This window comes from Suricata suricatta, chromosome 11 (genome assembly GCF_006229205.1).
Source record: "Suricata suricatta isolate VVHF042 chromosome 11, meerkat_22Aug2017_6uvM2_HiC, whole genome shotgun sequence".
In the NCBI taxonomy this organism is placed as follows: domain Eukaryota; kingdom Metazoa; phylum Chordata; class Mammalia; order Carnivora; family Herpestidae; genus Suricata; species Suricata suricatta.
The window spans coordinates 12,368,219-12,393,623 of NC_043710.1; the positions used below are offsets into that span (position 1 = coordinate 12,368,219).

The 25,405-nt window shown below is 59.2% G+C and overlaps 1 protein-coding gene and 1 long non-coding RNA gene across 3 annotated transcripts; one reads left to right on the forward strand and one right to left on the reverse strand.

The window, feature by feature from the left end:
• Nucleotides 1-507: 507 nt before the first annotated feature.
• TNKS1BP1 (tankyrase 1 binding protein 1) lies at nucleotides 508-25,006 on the forward strand. Of its 2 annotated transcripts, none has more exons than XM_029956708.1 (12): nucleotides 508-685; nucleotides 3,664-3,772; nucleotides 4,798-5,437; nucleotides 6,791-6,860; nucleotides 10,667-12,259; nucleotides 14,232-16,336; nucleotides 21,821-22,166; nucleotides 22,435-22,585; nucleotides 22,672-22,808; nucleotides 23,567-23,724; nucleotides 23,972-24,044; nucleotides 24,539-25,006. In XM_029956708.1, exons 2-11 carry the CDS (start codon nucleotides 3,679-3,681, stop codon nucleotides 24,030-24,032), a joined length of 5,355 nt encoding a protein of 1,784 aa, XP_029812568.1. In that variant the 5' UTR covers nucleotides 508-685; nucleotides 3,664-3,678; the 3' UTR covers nucleotides 24,033-24,044; nucleotides 24,539-25,006. The 2 variants fall into 2 exon arrangements, with proteins under 2 accessions (XP_029812568.1, XP_029812569.1); XM_029956709.1 differs by lacking the exon at nucleotides 508-685 and adding an exon at nucleotides 3,245-3,317.
• Nucleotides 23,304-24,024, reverse strand: LOC115306358. The gene is made up of 2 exons (XR_003915313.1): nucleotides 23,928-24,024; nucleotides 23,304-23,757 (listed from the first exon to the last, which is right to left on the reverse strand). It is a non-coding gene; the product is annotated as an uncharacterized LOC115306358 (long non-coding RNA).
• Nucleotides 25,007-25,405: the final 399 nt, after the last annotated feature.

Sequence of the window (25,405 nt, forward strand, 5' to 3'; positions counted from 1 at the left end):
TATGTGTGTGAAGCTTTTGTTCTCATGGGAGGCAAGGGGTATACCAGATTTTGAGGTTGAGAGGAACTTCGAAGGGGGCAAATCAGAAGATAAAGGAGGACCCGCTAGGAAAACAGAGCTTCCAGTCATCCTTGCCGCGGCTCTACCTCTGAACTGATACACGTGGAGTGGCCACGTTGCGTACGTTCTCAGGTGTTTGCCACAGGAAGCCTCTCCAGTCCGCCAACGGTTCCCTTCTGCCTCGTCGTGACTCTATGGTGCTGCAATCAGTGCCTGCCGCCGGGCCCCAGTGGTTCGTCCCCAGGCCGCCTCTCTAGGCGGTCGTCTCGGTGGCCATTTTGCCTGACTGTCCCTAGCCGCCTACTTGCGTCAGTTTCGCCGGGGTCTGAGCCTGGGGCAGGCCCCTTATTTGCAAGACTCATAAATAATTGAGTACTGGGACTGCTCTCATTTGCATAGGACGCGTTGCTTTCTGCCTGGGCTTCCCGCTCCAGGTTTCCACCGGCTCATGGATATTCATGAGGCGCTCTGGGGGCGTGGGCCTGGGCGGAGTTAGGGGCGGGGCCCCGCCGGGGCTCTCTCAGGCTTGGTCCCGCGGTGACGGCGGCGGCGGCGGCGGCGGCGGCGGGGACTGGCATCGGGGCGCCGAGCCGGAGCCTAGCGGAGCCGGATCCCGGGGTAGCGCGTGAGTGCGCGGGGGCAGGCAGGAGGGCGAAGGAGGGGGCGGGGTCCGGTATGGGGGCGGGGGCGAGGCATGGAAGGAGTGGGCGCTTTCCTGCCCGGACTTCGGGTTTGAGATGGAGGCGGGGGTCATCCGGAAAGTTTGCAAAGGCTGGGGGTCCAGGGGTAGCGGGGGTCGCGGGAGAGCTGGCGCGTGTGCGCGGGGGCGGAGGGTGCACGGTCTGGAGCTCCTGCTGCCCGAGCTAGAAGAAAGGGGGGAGGGGGCGAGGGCTTGAGGCGGGGCCGGGGACGGGCGGAGCTGCTGGAAGGACCCCCGCCTCCCCCTCCCGGGGCCTGCGCTCGCCCCCTCCCCTGGCTCCCTCGGCACGCCCCCAGCCACCCCATTCCGCCCCCACCCGGTCCGCGTCCCCAGTCCCTCGTCTGTTCGCCGGCTGCTTCATATCCAGCGCACAGGTCCTCGGCTTCTGCCGCCGCCGCCGCCGCCTCCTACTCCTCCTCCTCCTCCTCCTCCTCCTCCTCCTCCTCTTCCACCTCCACCCTCTTCTCCTCTTCGGCTGCCGGCGTCCCCTCTGTGTCCAGAGCTCCCCACTGGGCCCCTCCAGACGGCCCCTCGCCCCGGGCTGTTCCGTCTTTCCGTTGGCCCTCCCTCCTCCAGCAGTTTACGTGCTGTCCCTGTCGACCTCTCTGGCCCGATTAAGGCCGGAGATCCCAGGGTCTCTAGGGGCGACCCCGCTTGCGCCGGTGGCTGTCTGGGCCCTTGTCACCAGGCTGGAGCTGCTCAGTCTCTCTAGCCCCTCCGGCGGCCTTTGCTCCCGGGGGTCAGCTAGTCTCCTCCTGACTGCTGGGGTCGGGAGTGCTCAGTGCCGCTGTGATTCTTAAGCTTTTGGCTATGGCCTTAGTCACCTGGGTTTCCTGTCTGGGGCCTCTGAGCTTCTGTGGCCCTCACATTTGGGGAAACTGAGGGCCTCACTTCATTGCTTCAGCCCCTCATACTGTAGGGTGCCCACCAGGCCCCCGGGTAAAAGGATTGTACATTTCTTGGCGAATCTGCCCCGATTTCTAGCTACCGACACCATGTCCCTTGTAATAGTGTTCAAGGACAAGGAAACACTCTGGTGTTTTTTAATTTTTTTCGCTTGCAGTATGCCCTTCCCCCATGCACACTGGGGCTGGATCTGTACAGTTCTCCTCCACCCCCCGGGGTGCAGCCTTCCCTTGTAGTTGGCTGACCAAGGATAGACCGTCCTGGGTTTCTCTCCCCGCCCTGCGTGCTCTCTCCTGTCTTAGAAACAAGCTGGGGCAGGGTCGAATGTGAGGGGTGCGTGAGTTGTGCAAGGACCGGGTCCCAGAGGTCCCTTAGGATCTGGCGCTGCCCTCCCAGGCCAGCTGGGGTGGGTGCTGAGCAAGGCAGTGTCCCTTGCAGGTGGGAGAGCGTTGGGTCATCCTCAGGACTGGGTGCACAGCAGATGATAAGAAACCTCCTCTTTTGGAATGAGAGGGACAGGGCTCTGGAGCCTGCCTGGGGGGCGGGGGGCGTGTCTTGTGGGTGGGATGGTGCTCCAGGAATCTGAACGACAACTGAGGAGGTGGTGGAGTGTCTGAGGAGCCGGTGACAAGACCGGGGCCCTTGGGAGTGAAGGAATGGTCTGGGATGCTGGCAGCCTGTGACCCCGGGGAGAGGAGGAGGTAGTTACCGAGGATCATGGTGAACCTTTATTGGATACTTTTTACTGCTTGGGCATTGTGCTAAGTTTGCAGGTACCGTCTCACGTAGGCCTCGCACCTGTCCCAGTAACTCCGGTTTTTACAGAGGGAAACCGGCTTAGAGAAGTGAGCATATGGTCGCAATGCTGGAGAGTGGCAGAGCCACCCAGCGTCTGAATCCTGGCTATATCAGACCCTGCTACAGGCTTAGAGGAGGAGCATCATTTGGTCTCTGCCATAGGGCTGTGACACTTGGTTTAAAAATTCTTCTGTCCCCCTCAGTCTCCCTCAGGCCAACCCTGGGCTGGCTAGCAATGCCCAATCTCTCCTTTTCATCTGCTGTGGTCATCCCACCCTGACTGCCCAGAAGGGGGGATCCCCCAGGGAGTTTTTCCCCCAAGCCACCCCACCCCCCGGATGTGCTCAAGTCCTGTCCCATTCTCCCAGCCCAGGCCTGGGCCGGCTCCTCCTTCCTCTTGGCGAGGCTCTGGAAATCCAGTGGGAGGCCATTGCTATGGCAACAGGACTAGGCCCTGGCTTTACCTCATCAAATTCCAAGCTGAAGCCAAAGCGATTGAGAAATTAAAGAAAAAAAAATGTATTCCAGATGTTTACTTTTTTATTCCTTATTTTTCCGTGTTTGGATGAGACAGCTCGGAGGGAGGGAGGCGGGCTGGAGTGGGGCAGGGATGTGGAAGGAGGAGGGGAAAGAGGGGGGAGAGGGAGCCACTCCCAGCTGCAGGGGGGGGGAGGGTGAGCGGGAAAGGGGAGGCAGGCGGTGGGGCGGAGCCCCAGGTTGGGGAGGAGCGGGTTTTTCCCGTCTCCCATGAGGTGATTCACAGAGAGACCTCAGACTTCTCAGGCCCTCTTGCTCTGCCCCTGAGTAGAAACCTCAGGCAGGGGCGTCGGACCCAAGGGGTGCCTTGGGAACAGTAAGTGGGGTGCTTGGAGAGCTTGCCAGAGGGAGCAGTGGGCAGGTCCCTGAAGCTCCAGGACTTTAGGGTTAGGAGACTGGAGTTTAGAGAGTTGTCTGGGCAGAGTGAAGGATACAGCTGCTGGGGACCTCCCTTGAACCCCCCCCCCCAACCCCCTCTGAAGTTCCCGCTTCCGGTCCCACACTCTGCCTCTTCTAGAAGTAGGAGACTTCCCTCGCCAAGCCTGCTGCCGGCCAAGCCTGCTGCTGGAGCCCAGCCCCTTTGCCTTCTCAGTCTCTTGCTCTCTTTTCCTGGGTCTCTGGCTGCCCTGCTCACTCCCCTCTGCTCCCCAATTCTCTCGCAGGTTCTGCCGCATGTGATGAGAGTGTCTGCTCTCAGGGAAGGCACAGCCATGGCTTCTCCACCGCCCCGGGAGATGGAGGAGGAGCTGGTGTCTGCTGGCTCAGAGCCAGGTACCTATGGGTGCTGGGTGGGGCAGGGTGGCCTGGAGGAGGGTGGGGGCGCAACAGTGGAACCCCTGCTCTGTTTGGGGGGGGTGGGGATTGGGAGCTGGAGGCTGCTGAGGATGTGCAGCATGAGTTTGGAAGGTTGTCCGGGCCTGTGGGGCCCGGTCAGAACTGTCTGAGGACCTAGGTCCCCGGCAGATGACAGCAGACCGACCTCGGGGGGGTGAGGTGGATTAAACCATGCTTTCTGCAGAGGAGGAAACTGAGGCCTGGAGGAGAAATGGCGTGCACCTAGGGGGTTTGAACCCAGGCCTCCTGGCTCTGTGTCTACACTCCTTACTTGGGCTGAGCCCAATGAGTGAGTGATACAGGATTCTATTAGAAGGGCCGAGGCCGTGAGTAATTCCCAGTCTTTTATTTGGCAGTGAAATGCCTTGTGTAGAAGGTAGGTCTCTGGTCTTGTTTTTTTCCTGTAGCAGATTTACTTCTGTTTGGCTTAGGTCAATAGTCAGTTTGCATTCTTGATCACACACCGGATGATGAGGGGAAGGTGGCCTGTGCGTGCACTCTGTCCGGGGGAGTAGGGAGCCATGGTGGGGAAGCCAAGCTACGTTTACCATGGGTGGCAGAGCAGAACAGTGTCATATAAGAGGAAAGGACTGGACTGGGGACATGGTGGCCTGACCGTGCTTGATGTGGGCAGGGAGGCATCCATTTATTGGCTCTTTTGTTCATTCATTAGTTTGTTCATTTGATAACACGTGCTAGGGTGCAAAGTGGGATATGAGGAGAAATTACATGCCAGCTGGGCTCTTAAGTAGCTTTAGCTGGTAAGGGAGACTGAGTAATGTTTTTGAAATTTGAAGATGGGAGAAGTGTATGAAAAATCAAGGAAGGCTTCATGGAAGAGGTGACATTTGTCTTGTACCTGGAAGGATGTGAACTTTCTGAGTTTGTATAGGGTGGGAGATGAAGGTCCGCCTCCTGGTTCTTCTGACGGATCCCCCCAACCAACCCTTTCCTTTTGGTAGGTGACCCTCGGGCCAAACCCCCCGTCAAGCCCAAACCTCGGGCCCTGCCTGCCAAGCCAGCCCTGCCTGCCAAGCCCAGCCTGCTGGTGCCTGTTGGGCCTCGGCCCCCCCGGGGTCCCCTGGCTGAGCTGCCTTCTGCCCGGAAGATGAACATGCTTGCAGGACCTCAGCCCTATGGTGGCAGCAAACGTCCCCTTCCCTTTGCACCCAGGCCTACGCCTGAGGCCTCTCCTGGAGAAGCCACTCGAGAGTCTGGGAAAGAGGAGGCTGGGAAAGAAGAGATGCCCCCTTTGACACCCCCACCTCGATGTGCTGCCCCGGGAGGTGTGCGGAAGGCCCCTGCCCCCTTCCGTCCGGCCTCAGAGCGCTTCACAGCCACCACAGTGGAAGAGATCCTGGCGAAGATGGAACAGCCTCGGAAGGAGGTCCCTGCCAGCCCCGATCGCCTTTGGGGCTCCCGCCTCACCTTTAACCATGATGGCAGCTCAAGATACGGCCCCAGGACTTACGGTGTGGCCACCGGTCCCAGGCATGAGGACAGCGGGATGCTCTCTAGGGGATGGTCCCAGGAGGGACCACCAAAGTCTCCCAGCGAGTGCCAGGAGCGCCAGGAAGAGCGCAGCAAGACCCCTGAGGAGAGGTAAGGGGCGGGAGGCAGCCCAGAGGACAAAGGGGTGGCCTTCTCTGGGACTGTGACCTTCATGCTTAGGTTAAAGTGGGGCTAGTGTGCTCTGAGTGCAGGCAGACCTTGGTCTGAGTGACACAACACTCCCCTGGTAGGCGGAGTCAGTGTTACCAATGTATGTTGATGGTGGAATTCAAATGCACTGTGTGGAAGTTTATTTTTAGGTCTTTTTAGCGCGAGAGTTGAGTTTGCCGCATGTAATTGACAGCCATGCTGTTCAGTGAATGGAATATTAGACCCGTTTCCGAGATGCAGAAACTGAAGTTCTGAATGACTTCCGTGGTTCCTCAGCAAATAAGAGACAGAGCTAGGATTCGAATTCGGGTCTCTTTGATTCCAAAAGTGTGTTCTCGTCAGTGCTAGCTCCCACCGAGGGTGGGGCACTGTGCTGGTGCATGTGGGGGGGGGCACCGATAGGATTGCAGGTGCAGTCTGTCCACAAGGAGGAGTCTGATAGAACAGCTACTGCACGAGCATGCCTTGATGCCAGGCCGTCCAGCATATGTGCACAGAGGTCATGGCCAAGTTGGAGACTGTGGCCCATGCAACACTTCTCTGGGGTTGGTGCCAGTGTAAAGGAAGGCTGGCCAGGAGATGCCCTTGGGGGTGGTGGTGGGCACAGGCTCCCTGTCCCCTCCGGTTGCTGTGAAGGGCAGGGCTCCTGTGGTGTGGGCTGAGCTTTAAGCTGAAGGCCCCTGCCCTACCCTGCCCCCCACCCCCACCCCAGCCTTGCCCTGCTCTCACCTGAACATGCCTGGAGGGCAGGGGCCCTAGTTCATCCTTCTTTGTCCCAGGCCTCCAGGAGGTCACACCCTGCCCAGGTCCGTCTGTTCTCCAGCTTCCTCCCCTTCCTTGCTCTAAGCAGAACTTTAGAGGAGCAACTTCAACTTTGGAAAATCACTCTTCCCCCTCATCCTCCCCCTGCAATCCTTCAAGAAGCATTGGCAGGGCAGCCGGGACCAGCTGTGCTCTCCCTGGCTGCAGGAGAACGTTAACCCCTTATGGGCTAGGGGAAGGAGGAGTTAGCTTTTGGGGAACTGCCAAGGGGGCTGGGCACTCAGGGTGCCTGTCCTAGGGGTGTGGGGGGCATTTAACGCTCGATGTGCAGGTGGGGCATGGGCACTGTCTCCTGGGTCACTTTCTCGCTGGAAACTGCACTTTCTCTGTCCAAAGTGATTCCAGGCGGGGCTCAGGAGTAGATGCCTGGTGGGGGTTGACTTTGGGGGCTATTGAAGTCACTTAGGCAGACCCCCTCCGCTCTCCCCTGCTCCGTTCTCTGCCTCCATTTCCTGTCTTGTCCCCTCACAGGAGTGCCCCTTTGGACCTGGCCTACAACGGGGACTTGGCTCAGCCAGCCAGCTTGGACCCACCTGCTGATGTGAGTTAGCCTCCTGTTACTGGAGGGGTCATTTGAGATCATTGGTGTCACCACCTCCTTGTAGTTCAAACGGGGCAACTGAGGCCTGTGGAGGTGGTGGTTTGCCCCAGGTCTGGCCCCAACACTCTGATTTCTGGACTCCCAGGCCATTGTTTTCAGTCCCCGAGGTGGTTCAGGGTGGTTCAGGCCGTGAAACTACTTGTTATGAGCAGTAATTATAATATTTCTAACAAGCACTCTGATCAGGTATCTGGGGTGTGTGGGGCACGTCCCAGGAACGGTGACTAACTCAGTCCTCATGGAACTCTGGCTCCTGGGCCCTCCTGGTCCCATGCGAGGTGTGAGGGTGCCAGGGCTCACACGGGCTTGGCCCAGGGGCTGGAGCAGGAGTTGAGGTGCCTGATTCCTGTGTCCTCCCTGCTTCGACTGCCTTCTTGGGGATCAGATGAGGACAGTGGGACCCTCGCTAAGAGATGGGTCCCCGCAGAGTTGCCCAGCGAGGACCAGGGAGGAGGGGTGAAGGGTGGGAGGCACCCGGAGGACAAAGGGGGTATTTCCTATTTCCTCCCCACTGCTCCCCACCATGTGCTCCGGAGATGGTCAGCCCGCCTTCCTATGTAACTGATGCCCCTTGGTGCTCATAGAGTCCTTCTAGCCTGGGGCTCTCCCGTTTCCCCCATGATGAAGACCTGACCACATTCCCCCATCCAACCAACAAATACTTCCTGAGCCATGACCGCGAGTCAGGTGCCAGGGACACTGCAGAGAGCAAAGGGCACGGTGTCCTGCCCTCAGGGAACTCACGGAGCGCAGGGAGGCAGGCACCAGCACAGGCAGCCCTCGAACCCGCAGAGACTGCGGGGTGTCGGACAAGCACGGCAGTCCTCTTGAGGTAGGGCGCTCCAGGCTGAAGGCGAGGGAGTGACCTGCGGGGTGTTTGCGGGGGGAACCGCATTCTGGGCCAGAGGGAACTGAGTGCACGAGACTTAGTATCTTCCTGGCCAGGAATCCAGGACGCCTGCATCTCAGCCAGAGAGGAGAGGTTGCAGGCTAGTGCGGTCGGTCGGCTGATGGGTTGGATGGGGTGGAGCCTCACAGGCCACTGGAAGGACTTGGCCTTGAGTGAGGGGAAGGAGCCATTGAGGGGTGTGGGGGAGAGCAGCAACATGGCGTGGGCTTGGTTGTGAAGAGTCGTCTGGGGTGCAATTAGCCACAAGTGGCAGCGGGGACCAGTTGGGGCGTGATCCGGGTAGGAGATGATGGTGGACCCTGGAGGTTGGCTCTGGATGGGGTGTAAAGGTGAGGCAGGCAGGGTGTGCAGGCTGATTGATAGGAGAGCAAGCCAGTGCAGAATCACAGATGACAGCAGGGCCTTTGGCCGCTGCAGTGGAAGGGTGAGGTTCCCATTCACTGGAACGGGGCACTTGGAAGGACAAAGCAGGTATGAGGAGTTTGCTTCTAGTTTTGCTGAGTGTGAGATGCCTTGAGGACACCCCGGGGGAAATATCAGGGCAGCTGGATAATTGTCAGCAGACAAGACGGGCAGGTCACCAGAGGGGTTAAGGTCACCAGAGGAGCCAGGGAGGTACAGGAGGGCAGGGGGCCCAGGCCCCAAGGGGAGACCAGGAGGAGATCGGGGAGGTTCGAGGGCTAAAGGCCACCCTGAGCCAGCAGCCAGCTTTGGGGCTGAAGGAGGGCATGACCCACCATCAGATGCTGTTGCCAGGTCAAGGCAGGTGAGCCCTGGGAATGGGACTCAGCTACAGAGAGATCATTGGTGACCTTGACAGTAGCATTAACCAGCGGGCGAAGGGAGAAGCCTATCCAGAGGGGGTCCAGGAGAGAATGGGATGGGACGAGAGGAACACCACGGAGAGGTGGTGAACACGGGCCATGCATTCAAGAAACTGGGTGGTAAACTTTAGAGAGAGAGGTGAGGTCAAGAGTGGCTTTTTTGTTTTTTGTTATTTTTAAGACAGAAAACACAAGAGCAGTTTGTGTGCTGATGGAAATGAGCCAGTGGAGAAGGAAAAATCAATGACGCGGGAGTGAGAGAGAACTCTGAGCGAGGACCGCTCACAAGCATAGGAAGGGAGCGTGGTGCTTGGGCTCACGAGCAGGCGGTGGGGTGTGTGGGCTGGTGGGGGTTGGGGGCGGCCAGTGGTTTGAGAACACCAGATGCACAAGCATCGCCTGGGAATGTGGGCGTGTGAGGGGAAGTGTTGGGGGACAGCTGGGTGCTCGAGGCCCGTTTGAGGTCCTGGAGGTTTGAGAGCTGGTCAGGTAGTGGTGAGATGGGGCATCCTGCCCGTTTCCTGTCCTGCAGCCGCGTCCGGCCCCAGGCACTGCTGCTGGGAGGTGGAGAGCTGGGTGCAAGCATCGCTTGGAGGTTGGTGGGGGAATTGTGGGAAGAAGCGACTTGAATACCACCGAGAAGTGAGGGCAGGAGAGGCGCAGGGGCCGTGAGAAGGAGGCAGGGTCAGTGGCCTCTGCTTCCCAGAGGCGGAGGCATTGAAGGCTCAGGAGTGGAAGAAGGTAGGTAGCAGGACGCATAGGAGGTGGGAGTGGGGGTGATTATGGAGGAGCTGCAGCTACCAGTGACGACAGGGAGTGGGACAGAGTTCAGCTGGAGCATGTCACAGAGTATGGCCTGGGAGGGGTGGCTCACAAAGTGATGGTGCAAGAAGAGGTCAAGGGACGGAGAACCAGGATGCTGGGGGCTCTGCAGGAGCTCGGACGGGAGGGGTTGTGGGTGGTATAGTTCAGGGCGCGTGGTTGAACAGCTGGAGTTTTGTAGAGAGGAGGGAGGATGGAGGCAAAGGAACGGATCTTGAGAAGCAAGCAGGACCTTCTCTCTCCCAGACTGAATGGGCAATGATGTGGGAGAAACCACCCTGTTGGAGAGGGGAAGTGTGACCCATGGGGAGGGCAAACATCAAAAGGAGCAAGGCTTCCTTCACTGGGGACAGGCCAAGTGGAATGCCAGGATGCCAGGCACTTGGTACCCCTCTGCCTCTTCCTCCTCCCCTGGGCCCCTATCCCAGAGTGGCTGTTATTTCTGTAAGTTCTCTCCCAGGAGGCCCTGTGCACAGATCTTTTTTAATCCTCACGTAACTTTGAGATGGATGTTGTTGCCATTAACCCCATGTACAGAGGGGAAAGCGGAGGCTCGGAGATACCGAGTGACCACCATACGGGAGGGCATATGGATTATAGGAGGCAGTGCTGATGACACTAAGCCACGTGGCTTTCGTGTCCCTTGGTGCCTTTTGCCTGGATCTGTAGGCCGGGCCTGCCTGCTTCCTTGGGTAGCAAGTAGCCTCCGGTAGTCTGGGACCTGTGGATACAGACTGGGGTGGGGAGCGCCACACCTCCCCCTGGGGTGGCCTGGCTCCCCACCGGGCTTATCGACCTCTTCTGAGGCAACACCCCGCCTGCCCAGGGGGCAGACTCCCCATTTTCCTTCTCAAGCTGAGGTTTTTGACACATGCACCACAGACTCTCACAGCCTTGGGGGAGCTCTGGGCAGGTCTGGGTCGTGGGAGGGAAGATCTGAACCACTTGAGATATTATGCGTGAGGAGGCTATGTGCGTTTTCTGGGAGAGCGCCTGGGGTGGGGTCTGCGAACCCTAAGAAGCATAAGATGCCCCAAAATAATTCTCGGGGCTTCCCTTAGCTTCCCTAAGAGGCCCTCCTTCTAAGTTCCTGTCTCCTGATCTGGTCTATGGAGTTGAGAGTGTGAGGATGCAGCTGACCTGGGGTCTATGTGGGAGGGGAGTAATGGCTCTTGACCTTTCTCTTGCAGGTCTCCAAGCCCTGGAGCCCCATGAGTCCAGGCTCCACCTCAGAGAATGGAGGCTTCACCAGCTCAGGCCTCCCCACTGACGTCTTAGGCCCAGCCCCTGGGTCTCCCCAACGTCCTTCACCTGCTGAGGGGTCTCCCCGACATCCCTCACCTGCTGAGGGGTCTCCCCGACATCCCTCACCTGCTGAGGGGTCTCCCCGACGTCCCTCACCTACTGAGGGGTCTCCCCAACGTCCCTTACCTGCTGAGGCATCTCCCCAACGTTCCTCACCTGCTGAAAGGTCTCCCCAACATTCCACACCTGCTGAGGGGTCTCCCCGACGTCCCTCACCTGCTGAGGGGTCTCCCCGACGTCCCTCACCTGCTGAGAGCTCTCGCCACCACTCTCAGCTTTCAGAAGCCCAGAGTCCTGCAGTTTTGGGGCCCTCTCCCTGCCCCACTGTGACCCCAGCAGCCCCAGCTGTGGCCCTGCCTGATGAGGGTCAGAGCTCTGGCTGCCCCCAGAGCTTAGGGCTCCCTGCTGTGGCAGCCCCAGAGGCCGCTGGGAAGGTGTCAGGGCCCCCCAGCCTGGAGCAGCCCCCGGCTACCTCTGCCCAGCCCCTGCCTGAGGGGGGTGAGTTGTCAGATCTTCCTCGGACATTTCCATCTGGGGACATGGTGGCCAAGGGTGATGTAGATCTCCGTCCCGTCAGCCTGGCTCAGCGCCGATTTTCTGAGGGGGTGCTGCGGCCGCCTGGCCAAGACCAGGAGAAGCTGGGAGGCTCTCTGGCTGCCCTGCCGCAAACCCAGGGGAGCCAGTCTTCCTTGGATCGTCCCTTTGGGAGTGGGACAGAGTCCAACTGGAGCTTGTCACAGTCCTTTGAGTGGACCTTCCCTACCCGGCCTTCAGGTCTGGGGGTGTGGCGGCTGGACTCCCCACCTCCCTCTCCTATCACCGAAGCCACTGAAGCCGCTGAGGCTGCTGAGGCCGGTGACTGGGCTGCGTCCAGCAGAGAAAAAGGAGTGTCCCCACAGGGACAAGGGTCCCCGCCTGCTCCAGAGGGGCCAGGGGTTCCTGGTTCCTGGGTGCAGGTGGAGGACCCAGTCATGTCTCCAGCCCAGAAGGGTGATGGGGAGAGCCAACCCCAGTCCCCAGTTGCTCCACTCAAGCCCTTATCAATGCTGGGGGGCTCCGCTGGAGTGGCCTTGCTGCAGGCAGAGGAGAGATATGAGGAGCGGGAGCCTGTGGCTGGACAGGAGTCCCTGTTCCCTCTGGCCACCAGGGAGGCTGCTCTGCCCATCCTGGAGCCGGTCCTGGGGCAGCAGCAGCCTGCACCCCCCGACCAGCCCTGTGTCCTCTTTGCTGATGTCCCGGACCCCCAGCAGGCATTGCCTGCTGAGGAGGAGGCCATGACCCTAGCGCAGGCCGAGGCCACCCAACCCAGGACAGAAGCTCAAGATCCCTATCATGCGTCCCCCGAGCCTGCAGGCCCTGAGAGCAGCTCCCGCTGGCTGGACGACCTCCTGGCCTCGCCACCACCTGGTGCTGGCAGTGCGAGGAGGGGAGCCGGTCCTGAGCTGAAGGACACCCAGACCCCAACTGCCTGCTCCGAGGTGAGGACATGGGTTGGGGAGGCTGGGGGCCTCAGGGGACAGAAGCCAGGGCTATGGCCTCCAGGGCTTGGGATGTAGCCGTGAGCATGGCACCTGTGGGCATGCTCCTCAAGGCTGAGAGGTCTGGCAGAGGGCATGGGATTGGGTCCTCGGTTTTACGGTGAGTTCATACCCAGGTCCAGCTGCCACCAGCTGCGTCGTCTTGCTGACCTCTGAGCCTCGGAAACCGACCAGCATAAGAACCTTCGCCTCCTAGGGTGGTAGTGCAGGCCAAAGGAGATGTGGGGTGTGCCCAGTGCAGTGCTCGCTGTACAGCGAGCGTTCTGAGTGCCTCCTCACAGACGGTGGCATAGAAGCCAACCTAGTGCCGCTCCTCAGAGCTCGGGCTCTGGAATCAGACCACCTGGGTTCTCTGCGGAGGGCCCAGATGTGACCTTGAACAAGTTACTTCTCTGTGCCTTGGTTTCTGCCTGTGAGATGGGGGTAACAGTGATGAACTCTCCCTCCCAGTGTGATGGCAAAGATTCAATAAGTTGTCATACCTGTAAAGGACTAAGAATAGCACCTGGCTCACCACGAGTGTTTACTAGGTGTTGGCTTTATGACCGTCGTCACCCTTGAGCTCAGGTTTGAGCTCAAGGCTTGCCTTGTAGTTGGGAAGCCCGGGGTCAGAGGAGGCAGAGCCTTGGGCAAGGTTACCCAACAAGTTGGTGGCCGGTCCCTGATCAAAGTGCTAGTCCTCTGGCCAGTGCCCTTTCTCCTACCAGGTTGCCTCTGAATTGAAGGACTGGGGTCCTGCAGGCTTTTGAAATGTATTTTTCTATTTTTCGTGGCCTGCCTGAGCTGGTAGAGGCGGGGCTAGAAGGAAGGAGGAGCCAGGGGACCTCTGGGGGTAGGAGGTGGAGGAGCAGGAAGGAGTTAAGAGCGAGCGGGGCTCCTGGTAGGTGTGTCTGTCCCGGGCGCTGGGTGACTCAACGGGCTTCTGGGCGGGGCTGCCCGAGCTGCAGCTGCCGTGGAGGGAGCCGGGCCAGGGCGAGCGGGAGCCAGAGTCGTTGGACAGGTCCGGGCGAGGGGAGCGGCCCAGCCCCGTCCCTGCACTCAGCTCAGCCGCACCCAGCAGCCCGGGGCGGGCTGGGGGGCAGGGGCAATGGCCCGGCTCGGGGACCGGGAATCCAGCATGTCTGTCTTGGAGAGGCTGTTAGCCAACGCAGCGCTGCGGGATGAGGCAGGCCGGCTCCGCAGCCCCCCGGAGCCCAGGGCTGACCCGCCTGAAGGAGTGAGTCAGGGAGTATGGGGGGGCGGGGGAGGGAGGCGGTGCAGGGGGCCCTGGGCTGGCTTTTTCGCCTGTGCTTGCGCCAGTCCCTCCCGTCTCCTCCTGGGACCAGGCAAGGGCTATGAGGTCTTCCTGGGAGGGGCCAGGCAGAAGGGTGCTTTCCTTAGGGAAGAAGGGGTGGGAACTTACAGGGGTGAGTAGGGCCAGGGGGCAGGGTCTGACTCTCCACTTGGAAAGGAGGTGGTGGAAGGGCTTTGAGTCTTGACCACCCTTCAAGGAAACTGCACTCCTTCCACATTCCCGTAAAGACCCCTGTGCTGGGCAGCCTTCCTCTTGGCACTGAGCCAAGTGTTACCCAAGGGCCTGTAAACATGACCATGGCATCATTGATTTGAGTGTCCATATTGAGTGCTCCTTGCATGCCAGCCACGGTGCTGAGCTTTGGCTTAAGATGATCTTGCTTCATTCTCCCAAAGCAGCCCAGGCAATAGGGATTCTTCCCATTTAAGGGTGAGGACCCTGAGGCCCAGAGTAGTTAAGTGATTGGCTCAAGGTCGCACAGCTGGGATCTAAACCCAGGGTTTCTGTTGCTGAAGTGGGGTTCTCCGGACGAGCCAGTGCTGAATCTCATTCTGGGCTCCCACCCTGATTGACTCTAAGCATTGTTTCTTTGTGTCTCTCTCTTTTCCTGATTCCTAGGGACTCCTTGGCTGGGCCCAGAGAGATCTGCAGAGTGAATTTGGAATCACAGTGGACCCCTCTCCCAGCAGTTTTAGTCCTTCCAGCTGGTCTCAAGACGCTTCTCAGGACTATGGCCTTGGTGGTGCAAGCCCTAGAGGGGACGCAGGCCTCCGAGAGGGAGACTGGACCAGCAAGTGTGGGCAAGCAGCTGGGGAAGGGAGCTCCAGGGAGTGGGCCAGCAGGTGTGGCATCGGCCAGGAGGAGATCAGGGCTGCCGGCCAGGACGGGAGTGGAGTGACTGCCCCAGGGGGGCTCGTGGCCCAGGACTGGGGGATTGGAAAGCCAGCCCAACCTGGCACTCAGCAGAGCCCGGAGGCAGATGTTCAGGACTGGGAGTTCAGGAAGAGGGATTCCCAGGGCACCTACTCCAGCCGGGATGCGGATCTCCAAGACCAGGAGTTTGGGAAGAGAGAGTCGTTGGGTGCTTACAGCAGTCGGGATGTAAGCCTTCAGGACTGGGAGTTTGGGAAGAGAGATTCACTGGGTGCTTATGCCAGCCGGGATACAGACGAGCAGAGCCAGAAACTCGGGGAGAAGGACCGCCTGGCAGAGGGCCAGGACCAGGAGTTTGGGAAGAGAGAGTCTTCACTCAGCACCTATGGTAGCCGGGGCGCGGAGCTGCCAGATCAGGATTTCGGGAAGAGCGCCTGGATGAGGGACTATAGTGGCAACGGCATGGCCCCTGGCCCCCAGGACAGAGGCTTCGGAGTGAGAGCCCTGAGCGCTGGCTTCAGCCCTGAAGAAGCCCAACAGCAGGATGACGAATTTGAGAAGAAGGTTCCGAGTGGTGGAGACGGTGCGGGCCAGACCAGCAGGGCTGCAAGCCTGCCTGGAGAGAGAGAATCGGGGGGCTTGTTCGGCTCCAGCACGCCCCAGCCCCAGGATGGGTCACTGGGACAGAGAGACCAGAGCAGCTGGCATGGCGGGGGTGCTGGCCAGGACGCCGGAGGGCTGCAGGAGAGACAGCAGGCAGGGGGCCAGAGCCCAGGAGATGCTGGCCGGGAAGACAGGGAGGTGGGCCTGCAAGGCTGGGCGGGCGACTTCAGCCTTGGTGTCATGTCCCAGCCGGAGGCTGCCTTCAGCGGGGGGCCGCGAGATTGGCCAGACAACTTCTGCGTGGAGGCTGCCGAGAGAGGCCGTCAGTTTGGCATCATCGGTGATGATCGCGCGGGTGGTGGCGGCCTGAGCCCTTCTGGGCAGATGGCAGGTGGCCCCTTTGTGCCTCAAGAGAAGACCCCGACCGGGCTTGTGGATTGGACCGACCAGCTGGGCCTCAGGAACTTGGAGGTGTCTGGCTGTGTGGCTTCCAGGGACCCGAGCGAGGCCAGAGAGGAAGCCATGGGACGCATGGGCTGGTCAGATGAGCTGGGCCTGAGAGACGTGGACCTGGCCGGCCGTTTGGAGGCTGGGGGGTCTGAGGAGCCCAGAGGCACTGGGGTCGGGGAGAAGGACTGGACCTCTGATGTCGGTGTGAGGAGCAGGGATCTGGCTGGTGTCAGGGATGCGGGGGGCCCCAGCCAGGCCAGAGAGAGTGGCGTGGGGCAGACTGACTGGTCAGGGGTGGAGGCCAGAGAGTTCCTTAAATCCAGGGAGCGTGGGGTGGGACAGGCAGACTGGACACCAGACCTTGGGCTGAGGAGCATGGCCCCAGGAGCAGGCTGCAGTCCCAGAGAGCTTGGGGCGGGCCAGGTAGACTGGGGCAGTGGTCTGGGCCTGAAGAATTTGGAGGGGCCGTGTGACCTAGAGTCTGGAGGCTCTCGGGACTCACGGGGATGTGGAGTGGGCCGGATGGACTGGACCCAGGACTTGGGACTCCGGAATGTGGAGGTCTCGGGGGCCCAGAGCGAAGCCAGGGAGCACGGGGTAGGAGAGGTCAGCCAGTGCCCAGAGCTAGGGCTGAGGGACAATGGGGTCTCGTCCCTGGGCCTGGAGCCCAGAGAGCTGGGGCCTGGTGGGACCAGTGGGCCAGAAACCCAGGGTGAAGACCACTCCCCACCTTCCCTGGAGAGCTGCCCTGAAGAACCCCGGATGGAGACGGGAGAAGCTCCTGACTTTGGAACCAGGTAAGGGAGCCCCATCCCTGTGTGGGAGGGAAGGCACAGCAGCAACCTTTTTGGAGGAGGGAAGATCTGACTTTCCCCGAGGACTTTTAGGGTTTGGAAAATGGGGATGGTTTGGACTGTGAGTTTTTAATTTTTTTAAAAATTGAAGTATGACACACAGGTGAGTTCTTTTTTTTTTTTTTTTTTTTTTTGATGATGATTGTGATGTCTGAGGTAGTGGTCATTTGCTACCCATGCTTTAGGCTTCCTCGGGGACTTCATATCACAACTGTCCCAGAACACAGGGTGTGTATCCTGTCTTTTGGTTCCATTGCTGTGCCGGCCCCTTGGCCCAAAGCCACAGGTCTTCCCAGGCTGGGGAACACGGACACTTTCATGGATGCCGGATGTGTCCTTGTGGCCTGGGCCACTGGAGGGCCGGATTGGAGTGGACAGTGGCGTTTGTTGTTTCTTGCAGAGATCAGGTGCTTCTTGCCTGCCCTGTCTTAAGGCCCAGAAGAGCAGACGGTTTAAGAACCTGAAGGTCATAGGGGCCTGGCTCCTGACCTCATGATCTTGGCCTCCACGCAGGGAGTGACTGAAAGGGAGCTTTTCAGAGGAACAGTCTGGTTGTTGTTGACGAGAGAGCCGCAGTCTGTCTCGGGGATTTTTATGTTCTGAAACCAGCGGAGGTGATTTCACCCCTAGAAAGGGTGCTAAAAAGCCATTGCGTCTATTTTCTTAACATTTCTGTTTATTGAGATTTGGTTTTATTCTCTTGGCTGAGTAGAAAGTTCTACGTTTTTGAAGAAGCTGGAACTTCTCACTGGGCAGTCGGGTGGGGGCTGTGTTATAAATGAAAGGGGCAGATGGTAGTGGCGGGGGGCCGGGAGGGACCGGGAAGGGTCCAGAGGGAATGGTGGGGTGTGGACGGCTTGGGAGAGGCACCAAGGCTAAGGAGAAGGGAATGAAATGTGGGCAAAGTGTGGGGGGTGGGTGATGAAGGCTGCACGGAAGGGGTGGGTGCACAGGACGGGGAGTGCAGAGGCTCCTGGGATCCTGGAGGAGTCGTTGGACATCCCTGAGCCTCACGTTCAAAGGTTAGCCTCGGGAAGCCTTACCATTCTTAGACCCCTGCGGTTGCTCCTATCTCAGCCCCAGACTCCACTCTCTAGGACTTAGTGCTCAACTGTACATCTTACCTCATTGACCTTCACAGCTGCCCTAAGACATGGAAAGGGATTTTTATCATCTCCCAACTGGTGGGACCTGCTTCCGGTCACACAGCAGCGTTTCCTTCTGATTTCAGCATCGTAAATGCTGTCAGGTGTGGTCACGTTCAAGAATCTCAGATTACCAAGGAGCAGGACCCACAGCCCTCTGCCTTTCCCCTCTGATCCAGTGGATCTTGAGAAGGGGAAAGCCGGGATACTCTGGTTGGGGAAGAGGAAGGTAGGGACAGAGGAGGAGGGAGCACTTATCGCTCAGCCCAGCCGGGCTTCGGTCTCTATCACACCGTTTAGACGCTCTGGTTTTCTGTCCGTGTTGTAAGTTTGGGGAACGGCGTGTACTCTGTGGCCACGCCGGAGACCTCAAGTGTTTGTGTACGGGTACGTGGTAGCACATGAAAACACAGCCATAAGGGAACCTGTTCGCTTTTCTCTGGTGCAAGGTTTCCCAGGCTTATGTGACTAATATCCAGGGAGCCAGGGTTCTGGACATCTGACTTAGGGAAAGTCTCCCTGCTGGAAAATTGCTCTTGGAAGGCGATTTTGGAGGCTCCCCTGGGCAGTCCTGGGTTTGCCTCCATCTGCCAGGTTTGGGTCATGATTCTGCCACTGCGTCTGTGACCTCGGGCACATTCCTTCTCTTTCTCAGGGCCTATGTTGGGAGTACTGGACTCCGCAGACTCTGAGGGTTAAGAGTTGCAGACGCATGTAAAGTGATAGGAACCTGCCTGACACGTGGGTGAACACTGAAAAAAAAAATGCTTGCTACCTGTAATTGTATCTGGTGTGCAAATTTGGATTGCAAATTTGAGCTGTCCATAAAGTGAGGCCTTTGGGGACAGTTTTGTCATCATCTCTGTGCCGGGGTGGGGGGGTGAGGGGGAGGTACTCCTGATGGCAGGTGGTCATTGGCTGGAATGCTGTCCAGCCTGGCTGTGACAAGACCAGCATGGGGGTGAGGGGTCATGGGGAGAGCCCAGGCCCCCCTCTGTGTCTAGGGCCACCTTTTCCTGGTGGGAGTGGCTCTCTTAGGTCCCTTCTCTCTGTGGCCTCCTGGTCATCTCCTGTGTCTCCCTGGAGCCCTGGTGGTACAGAGACCTTTTAGTCATCTTGGGGTCTTCATAGAATCTGAGATGATTCTCAGAGATCATTGAGGCCAGCCCCCTCATTTCATGGGTGGGGAAACTGAGGCCCAGGGAGGCAGCATGATATGCACAAGATTCGCAGCTGGTAATTATGGGCCCCCTCACGTTCCCTCGGACCCCAGCCCTGTCATCCTCTCTCTGGGCACTTTTCCTGTGTCTCCCAGGTCCAGGCCAGCTGCTGCCCATTTAGACACATCATTCCAGCTCCAGACCTAAACCTCCCTCATTTTGGGTCTTAGAGCCTTGAATACTGGGAAGCTGATTTTTATAAAAATTTTTAGTTTTATTATATTTTAATAAATTTTTTTAATGTTTTATTTATTTTTGAGACAGAGAGAGAGAGTGTGAGAGGGAGGGACAGAAAGAGGGAGACACAGAATCTGAAATAGGCTCCAGGCTCTGAGCTGACAGCACAGAGCCCGACACGGGGCTCAAACCCACAAACCGTGAGATCATGACCTGAGCTGAAGTCGGACGCTTCACTGACTGAGCCACCCAGGCACCCCTGGCAAGCCGATTGTGTGCACATCTCCCGCACGCATCCCCTGGGTTTGCACCCGGAGCAGTGGTGAGGGGTGGGGTGGGATAGAGTCCTGATCCTCCGGAGACCCAAAGTTCAGATGGGGTAAGGGGTGTAGATGGTGCAAAATGAGATAAGTCATTAGGCCAGGAGCCTGTGTTGAGGAGAATGATCATCATAAAAATTTGTCAAAATTGAGCACACGTTTCCAACATATTGCCAGCCGACCCAGTGAAGGATAGCTACATTTTTTTTAAGTTTATTTTGAGAGAGACAGAGAGAGAGAAGGAACAGGGGAGGGGCAGAGGGAGAGGGAGAGGGAGAATCCCAAGCAGACTCTGCGGCATCAGGGCAGAGCCCGACTTGGGGCTCCAGATCACAAATCAAGAGATCATGACCTGGGCCAAGATCGAGAGTCAGAGGCTTAACAGACTGAGCCACCCAGGCGCCCCTGGGTAGCTATGTGTAACATCCCCATTTTGCAGATGAGGAAGCTGAGGCTCAGAGTGGATAAGCGCAGTAGGGGACGAGCCTTTGTCTGTGCCAGTGGCAGCGCTTGGCCCTGGCTCCTGACCCTTCTCTCCTGCTCCGCTGCCAGGGAGGAGCTAAGGTTATGGGTGTTCTGGGTGCTCAGGGGCAGGAAAGCTCCTGAGATGGGGGTTCACACGGGCAGGCCAGCAGGGATGATGCACACCGCCTCCCCCAGGGCTCGCCCCACCCTCCCCTCCTCATGGCCGACCCCAGAGTCCACCCCCTGCCCTCTGCCCATGGGGCTTCAAGCCAGGTCCTCCTCTGGATATGCTCTTTCCGTCCACCCATCCACTGTTTCACATCCCCTCAACTCAGTGCCTGCCCTCAGCCTTGTCTAGGCCTCACCCCAGGGAGAGGCTTTGGGCAGGGCCTCCTCCGGCTGGGTGGGGTGCAGTCACGGCCCCCTCCCAGCCTCCCTGATTTGAAGCTGCAGGGTGAGCTGGCTTTGGCCCCCGTCCAGGGCTGCTCTGTTCTGCTGCCACCTCCGCCTCCTCCCTCCCTCCCCTCTTCCCCAGACCGCTTTAATTTCCATCTGTCAGCAGCTTGTGGAAGGACAGACTGACACATGTTCTCTCCTGCCCTCCCCGCTTCCTGCCCACTACTGACTCACCTGCCCCACTCCCCTCCCCTTTGGGAACTCTCCAAGGCCTGGCTTCCAGGCACTGCCCCTGCTAGCCTTTCCCACGCCCGCCCCTGCCCTGCCCTGGTGCCTGGTGTCAGAGTGTGTGTGTGCGTGTGTGTGTGTGTGTGTGTGTGGTGTGTGTGTGTGTGGTGTGTGTGTGTTGGGGTGTGGCTTTGCTGTGCATTTGGGGGCTGGGTCCTAGATGTGCCTTGAGGGAAGGGCGTTGTGTGTCGGGTGTGTGTCTGTATTTCAGGGGGTGGCAACTGGCCCACACACCAGCTCCTTGTGAGTTAGTGAGCGTGTGTACTGTGCCCGTGTGTACTGTGCCCGTGTGTTGGTGCTGTGTGTTGAAGGAGGGGCAGACGGAAGATGCACAAGCTGTGCTGAGGGGCTAGAATCACTGGGCAAACATTTACTTTGTCCTGCTCTTCCTGGCCAGGCTGGGGCCCAGGTGCTGGGGCCACAAAGGCACAAGGGGCCTGTCTCACCCTTGTGTTGGTCACAGACCTGGTGGGAGGGAGCCTGAGGGGCTCACAGGGCTGAGGAGGGGTGGAGGCTGGGGGAGGGGAGCGAGCCAGCTTCAGAAGAGGAACCAAACTGCAGGAAGGCTGAGCAGAGAGGCAGCAGAGAGCTTTCCAGGCAGAGGAATGGCTTGTCCACACGCACAGCAGTCTAGGAAGGCCTGGCGTGTTCTGGGAGGCCCCAGCTGTGCCCTGAGACTGGGGCACAGGAAGGGAGGGAGTGGAAGCTGATGGCCAAAGAGGTTGCACGGCCAGACCAGCCAGTGCCTGGCTCATTCCCAGGAGAGCGGCCGCCCAGGCAGGCGCCCCTAGTAGGGGCACAGGGGCACGTTGACTGCATCAGCAGTAGCCACAGCAGCAGGAAGATAATTGTCCTCTATAAGGGGCACACTGGGTGCCAGGTGCTGCGATCTGTGCTTTGTTCCCACTTCATGCCCCAGCAACTAGAGTTAGAGGACCCCCAGGACTTTCTTTCGTAGGTGGAGGGACTCATCTGAAGCCTCAGTGGGGCGGGTTGTATTCATGGTTTTGAGCCCCGCGTCGGGCTCTGTGCTGACAGCCCAGAACCTGGAGCCTGCTTCAGATTCTCTGTCTTCCCTCTCTCTCTCTGCCCCTCCCCTGTGCATGCTCTGTCTCTCTCCGACTCTCAAAAAATAAAATAAAACGTTAAAAAAGATAAAAAATAAGTAAAGCCTGAGTAAGTGGCGGACGTGGGATTTGAACCTGCCAGACTGCCCAACTTGTCTCTTCTGTGCTGTGCTGATTGAGCCTCTGACCGTGTCCTGCTCGAAGGAGGCTGGGAAAGCATGGAAAGGAGGGGGAGAGAAGGGTTGGGGTAGTGGGCTCAGATACTGTGAAGTGGGCTTGCGGGGAGAGAGGTGTGGCCTCATGGGTGACCTTGTCCTCTGGGTCAGTCTGTCTCCTGTCTCCTTTGCAGTCCTGGTGAGTGCCTGGCCCGCTCCCCGCCCTCTGGCTCTCAGGGCCTGCTGGAGGACATGCTGGCTGCCCGCAGGGAGTCGGCAGCCTCGGGTCACAGGGGCCCAGCGGAGGAGGAAGGAGCCACAGCAGGTGCTGACCAAGTGGGGCCCCTGGAGCCTGGCAGGGACCCTTTGCCCTCCTGGAGGCCACAGCCTGATGGTGAAGCCAGCCAGACGGAAGAGGTGGACGGCACCTGGAGCCCTTTGGGCGTCGGGCAGGGCGAGCAGGGCCCGACGCGGCCCCTTCGGCGGCCCCCCCAAGGCCCTCCCCACCGTTCTCCTAGTCAGGACTTCTCCTTCATTGAGGTCAGTGCTGGCTGAGCCCAGGGCAGTGGTTGGGCTGTTGGGGCGCATGTGGGTGATGCAGCCAGAGCCTCGGCCCTGGGGTTGCCCTGCGCTGTGCAGAGCCCTGAGCATCATCGGCCTGGGAGGCAAGATGAGTGAGTCTGTGAATGGGGCTGGCTCTCGGCTGCCGGATGGACCAGCTCACAGCCAGCTGCTGGTGTGGACTCTTGTGGCCTGGGGCAGGGCCTTGGGATGATGGTGCCAGTGGTGTTGTTCTTGTCCTGAGCAGGACATCGAGGTCCTTGACAGCGCCATGTACCGGAGCCGTGCCAACCTGGGGCGTAAGCGTGGGCACCGGGCGCCGGCCCTCCGGCCTGGGGGCACCCTGGGCCTGTCAGAGGCAGCGGACTCAGACGCACGGCTATTTCAGGACTCCACGGGTAGGCCCATGTGGTGTTTGGTGACGCCTGGGTCGCCATCGGGGGGCGTGCTGTCTGTGCTGAGTCCCCACTCCGGGCCCTTGCAGAGCCACGAGCGTCTCGCGTGCCGTCTTCAGATGAGGAGGTGGTGGAGGAGCCTCAGAACCGCCGGACACGGATGTCCTTGGGCACCAAGGGGCTCAAGGTCAACCTCTTTCCTGGCCTGAGTCCGTCAGCCCTGAAGGTACCACCTGATCATTCAACTAGCACATCCAGCCAGCTAGCCACCTTGCATCCAGTCTGTCTTTTGTCTGTCTGTCCGTCCATCCGTCCATCCATCCCTCCCTCCCTCCCCTGTCCCCTTCTCCCCATTCCTCCTGGCATCCTGCTCTCTCTGCTGGCCCCTGTGCTGTAGGCTAAGGGTGGTGGGAGGAAGAACAAGGCATTCGTGTCCCAGAACTTCAGGGGGTGTGGGAGACACAGGCCTTGGCTCTGATGAGCTCTGGTGAAGGGAGAGGTTCAGGTGTCATTGGGGAGGTCAGATAAGGGGCTGGGCCTGTTCAGAGACAGAGGAGTTACTTCGTGGAACCACACGGTGCGCGATGGGAGGGTATACTGGGGAAGGCCTCACGTAAGTATTTGCTGTGAGCTTTGTGGCATGCATAGGTGCTAACTGTGGAGGGGGGGGTGATGGGGAGGTGTTCCAGTCAGAGGGAACAGAATGAGCAGAGGCACAGGGTTCTGAAGTCACTACAGACTTTGTCCAGCCCAGTTAGTCTGGACTGAGTGCAGCAGTATCTTCTTGAGGACCTACTCTGTGCAAGGGATGGCTCTGCTCTGGGAAGCTTGTCTTTAAGCGATTCCTCACCCATCTGGGTAAAAGCCTTGCAGAGGGGTCTGTGCCTGGTTCTGGGGGCTGCGTACTCTTGGGAGGAGGCCTTGCCCTCCGTGACCGCCCCCCTTCTTCTCTAATGTGTCTGTGCGTTTGGGCTCATCTCATAGGCCAAGCTGCGCCCCCGGAACCGCTCGGCTGAGGAGGGGGAGCCTGTGGAGAGCAAGCCCAGCCAGAAGGAGTCCGCGGTGCAGCGTTCCAAGTCCTGCAAGGTCCCAGGGCTGGGGAAGCCCCTTGCGTTACCTCCCAAGCCAGAGAAATCCTCAGGGTAGGTGACCTCGGCCGGCCTCACTGGATTGGCCTGGAAAGGGAAACCCCACTTTATGGAAGAGAAAAGCTGGGGTTCTTGGAGGGGTCGACAAGCCTGAAATCAACTGTGTTAAGTTGGCCCTTGAGTTCTGGCCCCTCGGTGAGGCCTCAGCCCGCCTCTTCCGGAGGATTGCTCTCCCTACTGCTCTTCGCTTTGCTCACCTTTCCCGAGGATTGCCTCATGACCTTTGCCCTGTACCCTCTAGGTCAGAAGGATCATCGCCCAACTGGTTACAAGCCCTGAAGCTGAAGAAGAAGAAGGTCTGAGAGGTCCTCGAGGTGAGGACAGGTTCCTGGGCTTGGGGCCTGTCTGGGACTTGGGGGTGAGAAGGCCTTGCCCTGGATGGCTCAGGAGGCCCCGTACCTTCTTCTAGGGCTTTCTCTGTGAGGCTGGCAGCAGGCCGGTGGAGCCAAGCTCCAGGTCTGGTGGGCCTCTTGGCTTCCCCTAGATTTTTCCCACAGAGCAAGGTGCTATCTGGCCTGGGATGGACTGGGAGGAGGGTGTCCATCCTGCCTTCCTCCCTGGGCCCAAGGATGGTTCCTCCCCCCCACCCCCCAGGTCCCCAGTGGCCGGCCTGAGTGAGGTCAGCCAGCCCTTTTGGCCTGGGACCCCTGGGGGTACTCCCCAGGCCCAAAGTCCTCAGCTGGGACTCTCCTCATGGCTGAGACAGCCCGGATGGATGCAGGGAGAGGAAGCCAAGGCTGAAGAGACCCCTCTGCCCGCCATTTGTGTCCCTCCTATTCTGATCTCTTCCCTCCCCTCCCCCCTGCAGGTCCTTCCCATCTGGCAGACTCAGGCAGTGCCCATTCCAGTGGGGGTCCCGGCGAGGAGATGACTGGAGCCCCACCATGCCCTAGGCTGCAGCCTCTGTCCCCCTTCACCTCTGAGGAGCGTCTGGGGAGGCACATTTATGCACTTTGTATCCCCTTCCCGACTCCCCCCCACCCCCTTCCCTCCTGACCAGATTCAGGCATTAGTGGTTGAAGGTTTTGGTCCCCCACCCCCCGCCCCTGCCCCCACTCTCTTCACACCTCCCTCTTTGCTGCCTTCCCCAGCCTCCCTTGGGTTTTCTTTTGATACCAATTTATAGCATTTTTTATAAAAGCCTTTGATTTTTGTAATGGGCGGAGCCCTGCCCCAGCCCCACCCCAGGTCTCCCTCCGTCCTGCCAGGTGCCCCACAGAGACCAATAACATTTTGCCACTTGAAACAATAAAGTTTTTTGGGAATTGGTGCTGCCCAGGTTGTGGTGTGTGGTTTGGTGCCCTATCCCCCATCCAAGGCCATTTTGGGGAGGTGCTGGTCCCCCTGCACCGGGAGCTCACCTTGATACTGGACACTCACTTCCCTTGACTCGCAGGCTCAGTGTCCCTGAGGAGGACAGATTGCTCACAGTAGGCTGACTGTGACTCAAATCTCAGTGACTCAACAAAGGCATAGTCCAGGGTGGGCTGGTGGTCGGGAAGCCTCACAGTCATTGAGATCCCAGGCTCCTTCACTGTTGTGGCTCGGCTATCTCTATGGGTCTTGGAGTCCGCTGAGGCACACAGTGGAGTGGGGAGGGTCTTGTGGGAGACCCTTCCCACAGGACTGCCCAACTGATGGCCAGAATTCTACTCATGGCCTCCACTAACTGCAA

What these genes read in the sequence shown, in the direction of transcription:
- TNKS1BP1 (XM_029956708.1), top strand. Translation starts at nt 3,679, where the DNA reads ATGAGAGTGTCTGCTCTCAGGGAAGGCACAGCCATGGCTTCTCCACCG. An exon ending in GCTCCTGACTTTGGAACCAG is followed by an intron (nt 16,337 to 21,820) that starts GTAAGGGAGCCC and finishes TCTCCTTTGCAG; the next exon opens with TCCTGGTGAGTGCCTGGCCC. An exon ending in GCTATTTCAGGACTCCACGG is followed by an intron (nt 22,586 to 22,671) that starts GTAGGCCCATGT and finishes GGGCCCTTGCAG; the next exon opens with AGCCACGAGCGTCTCGCGTG.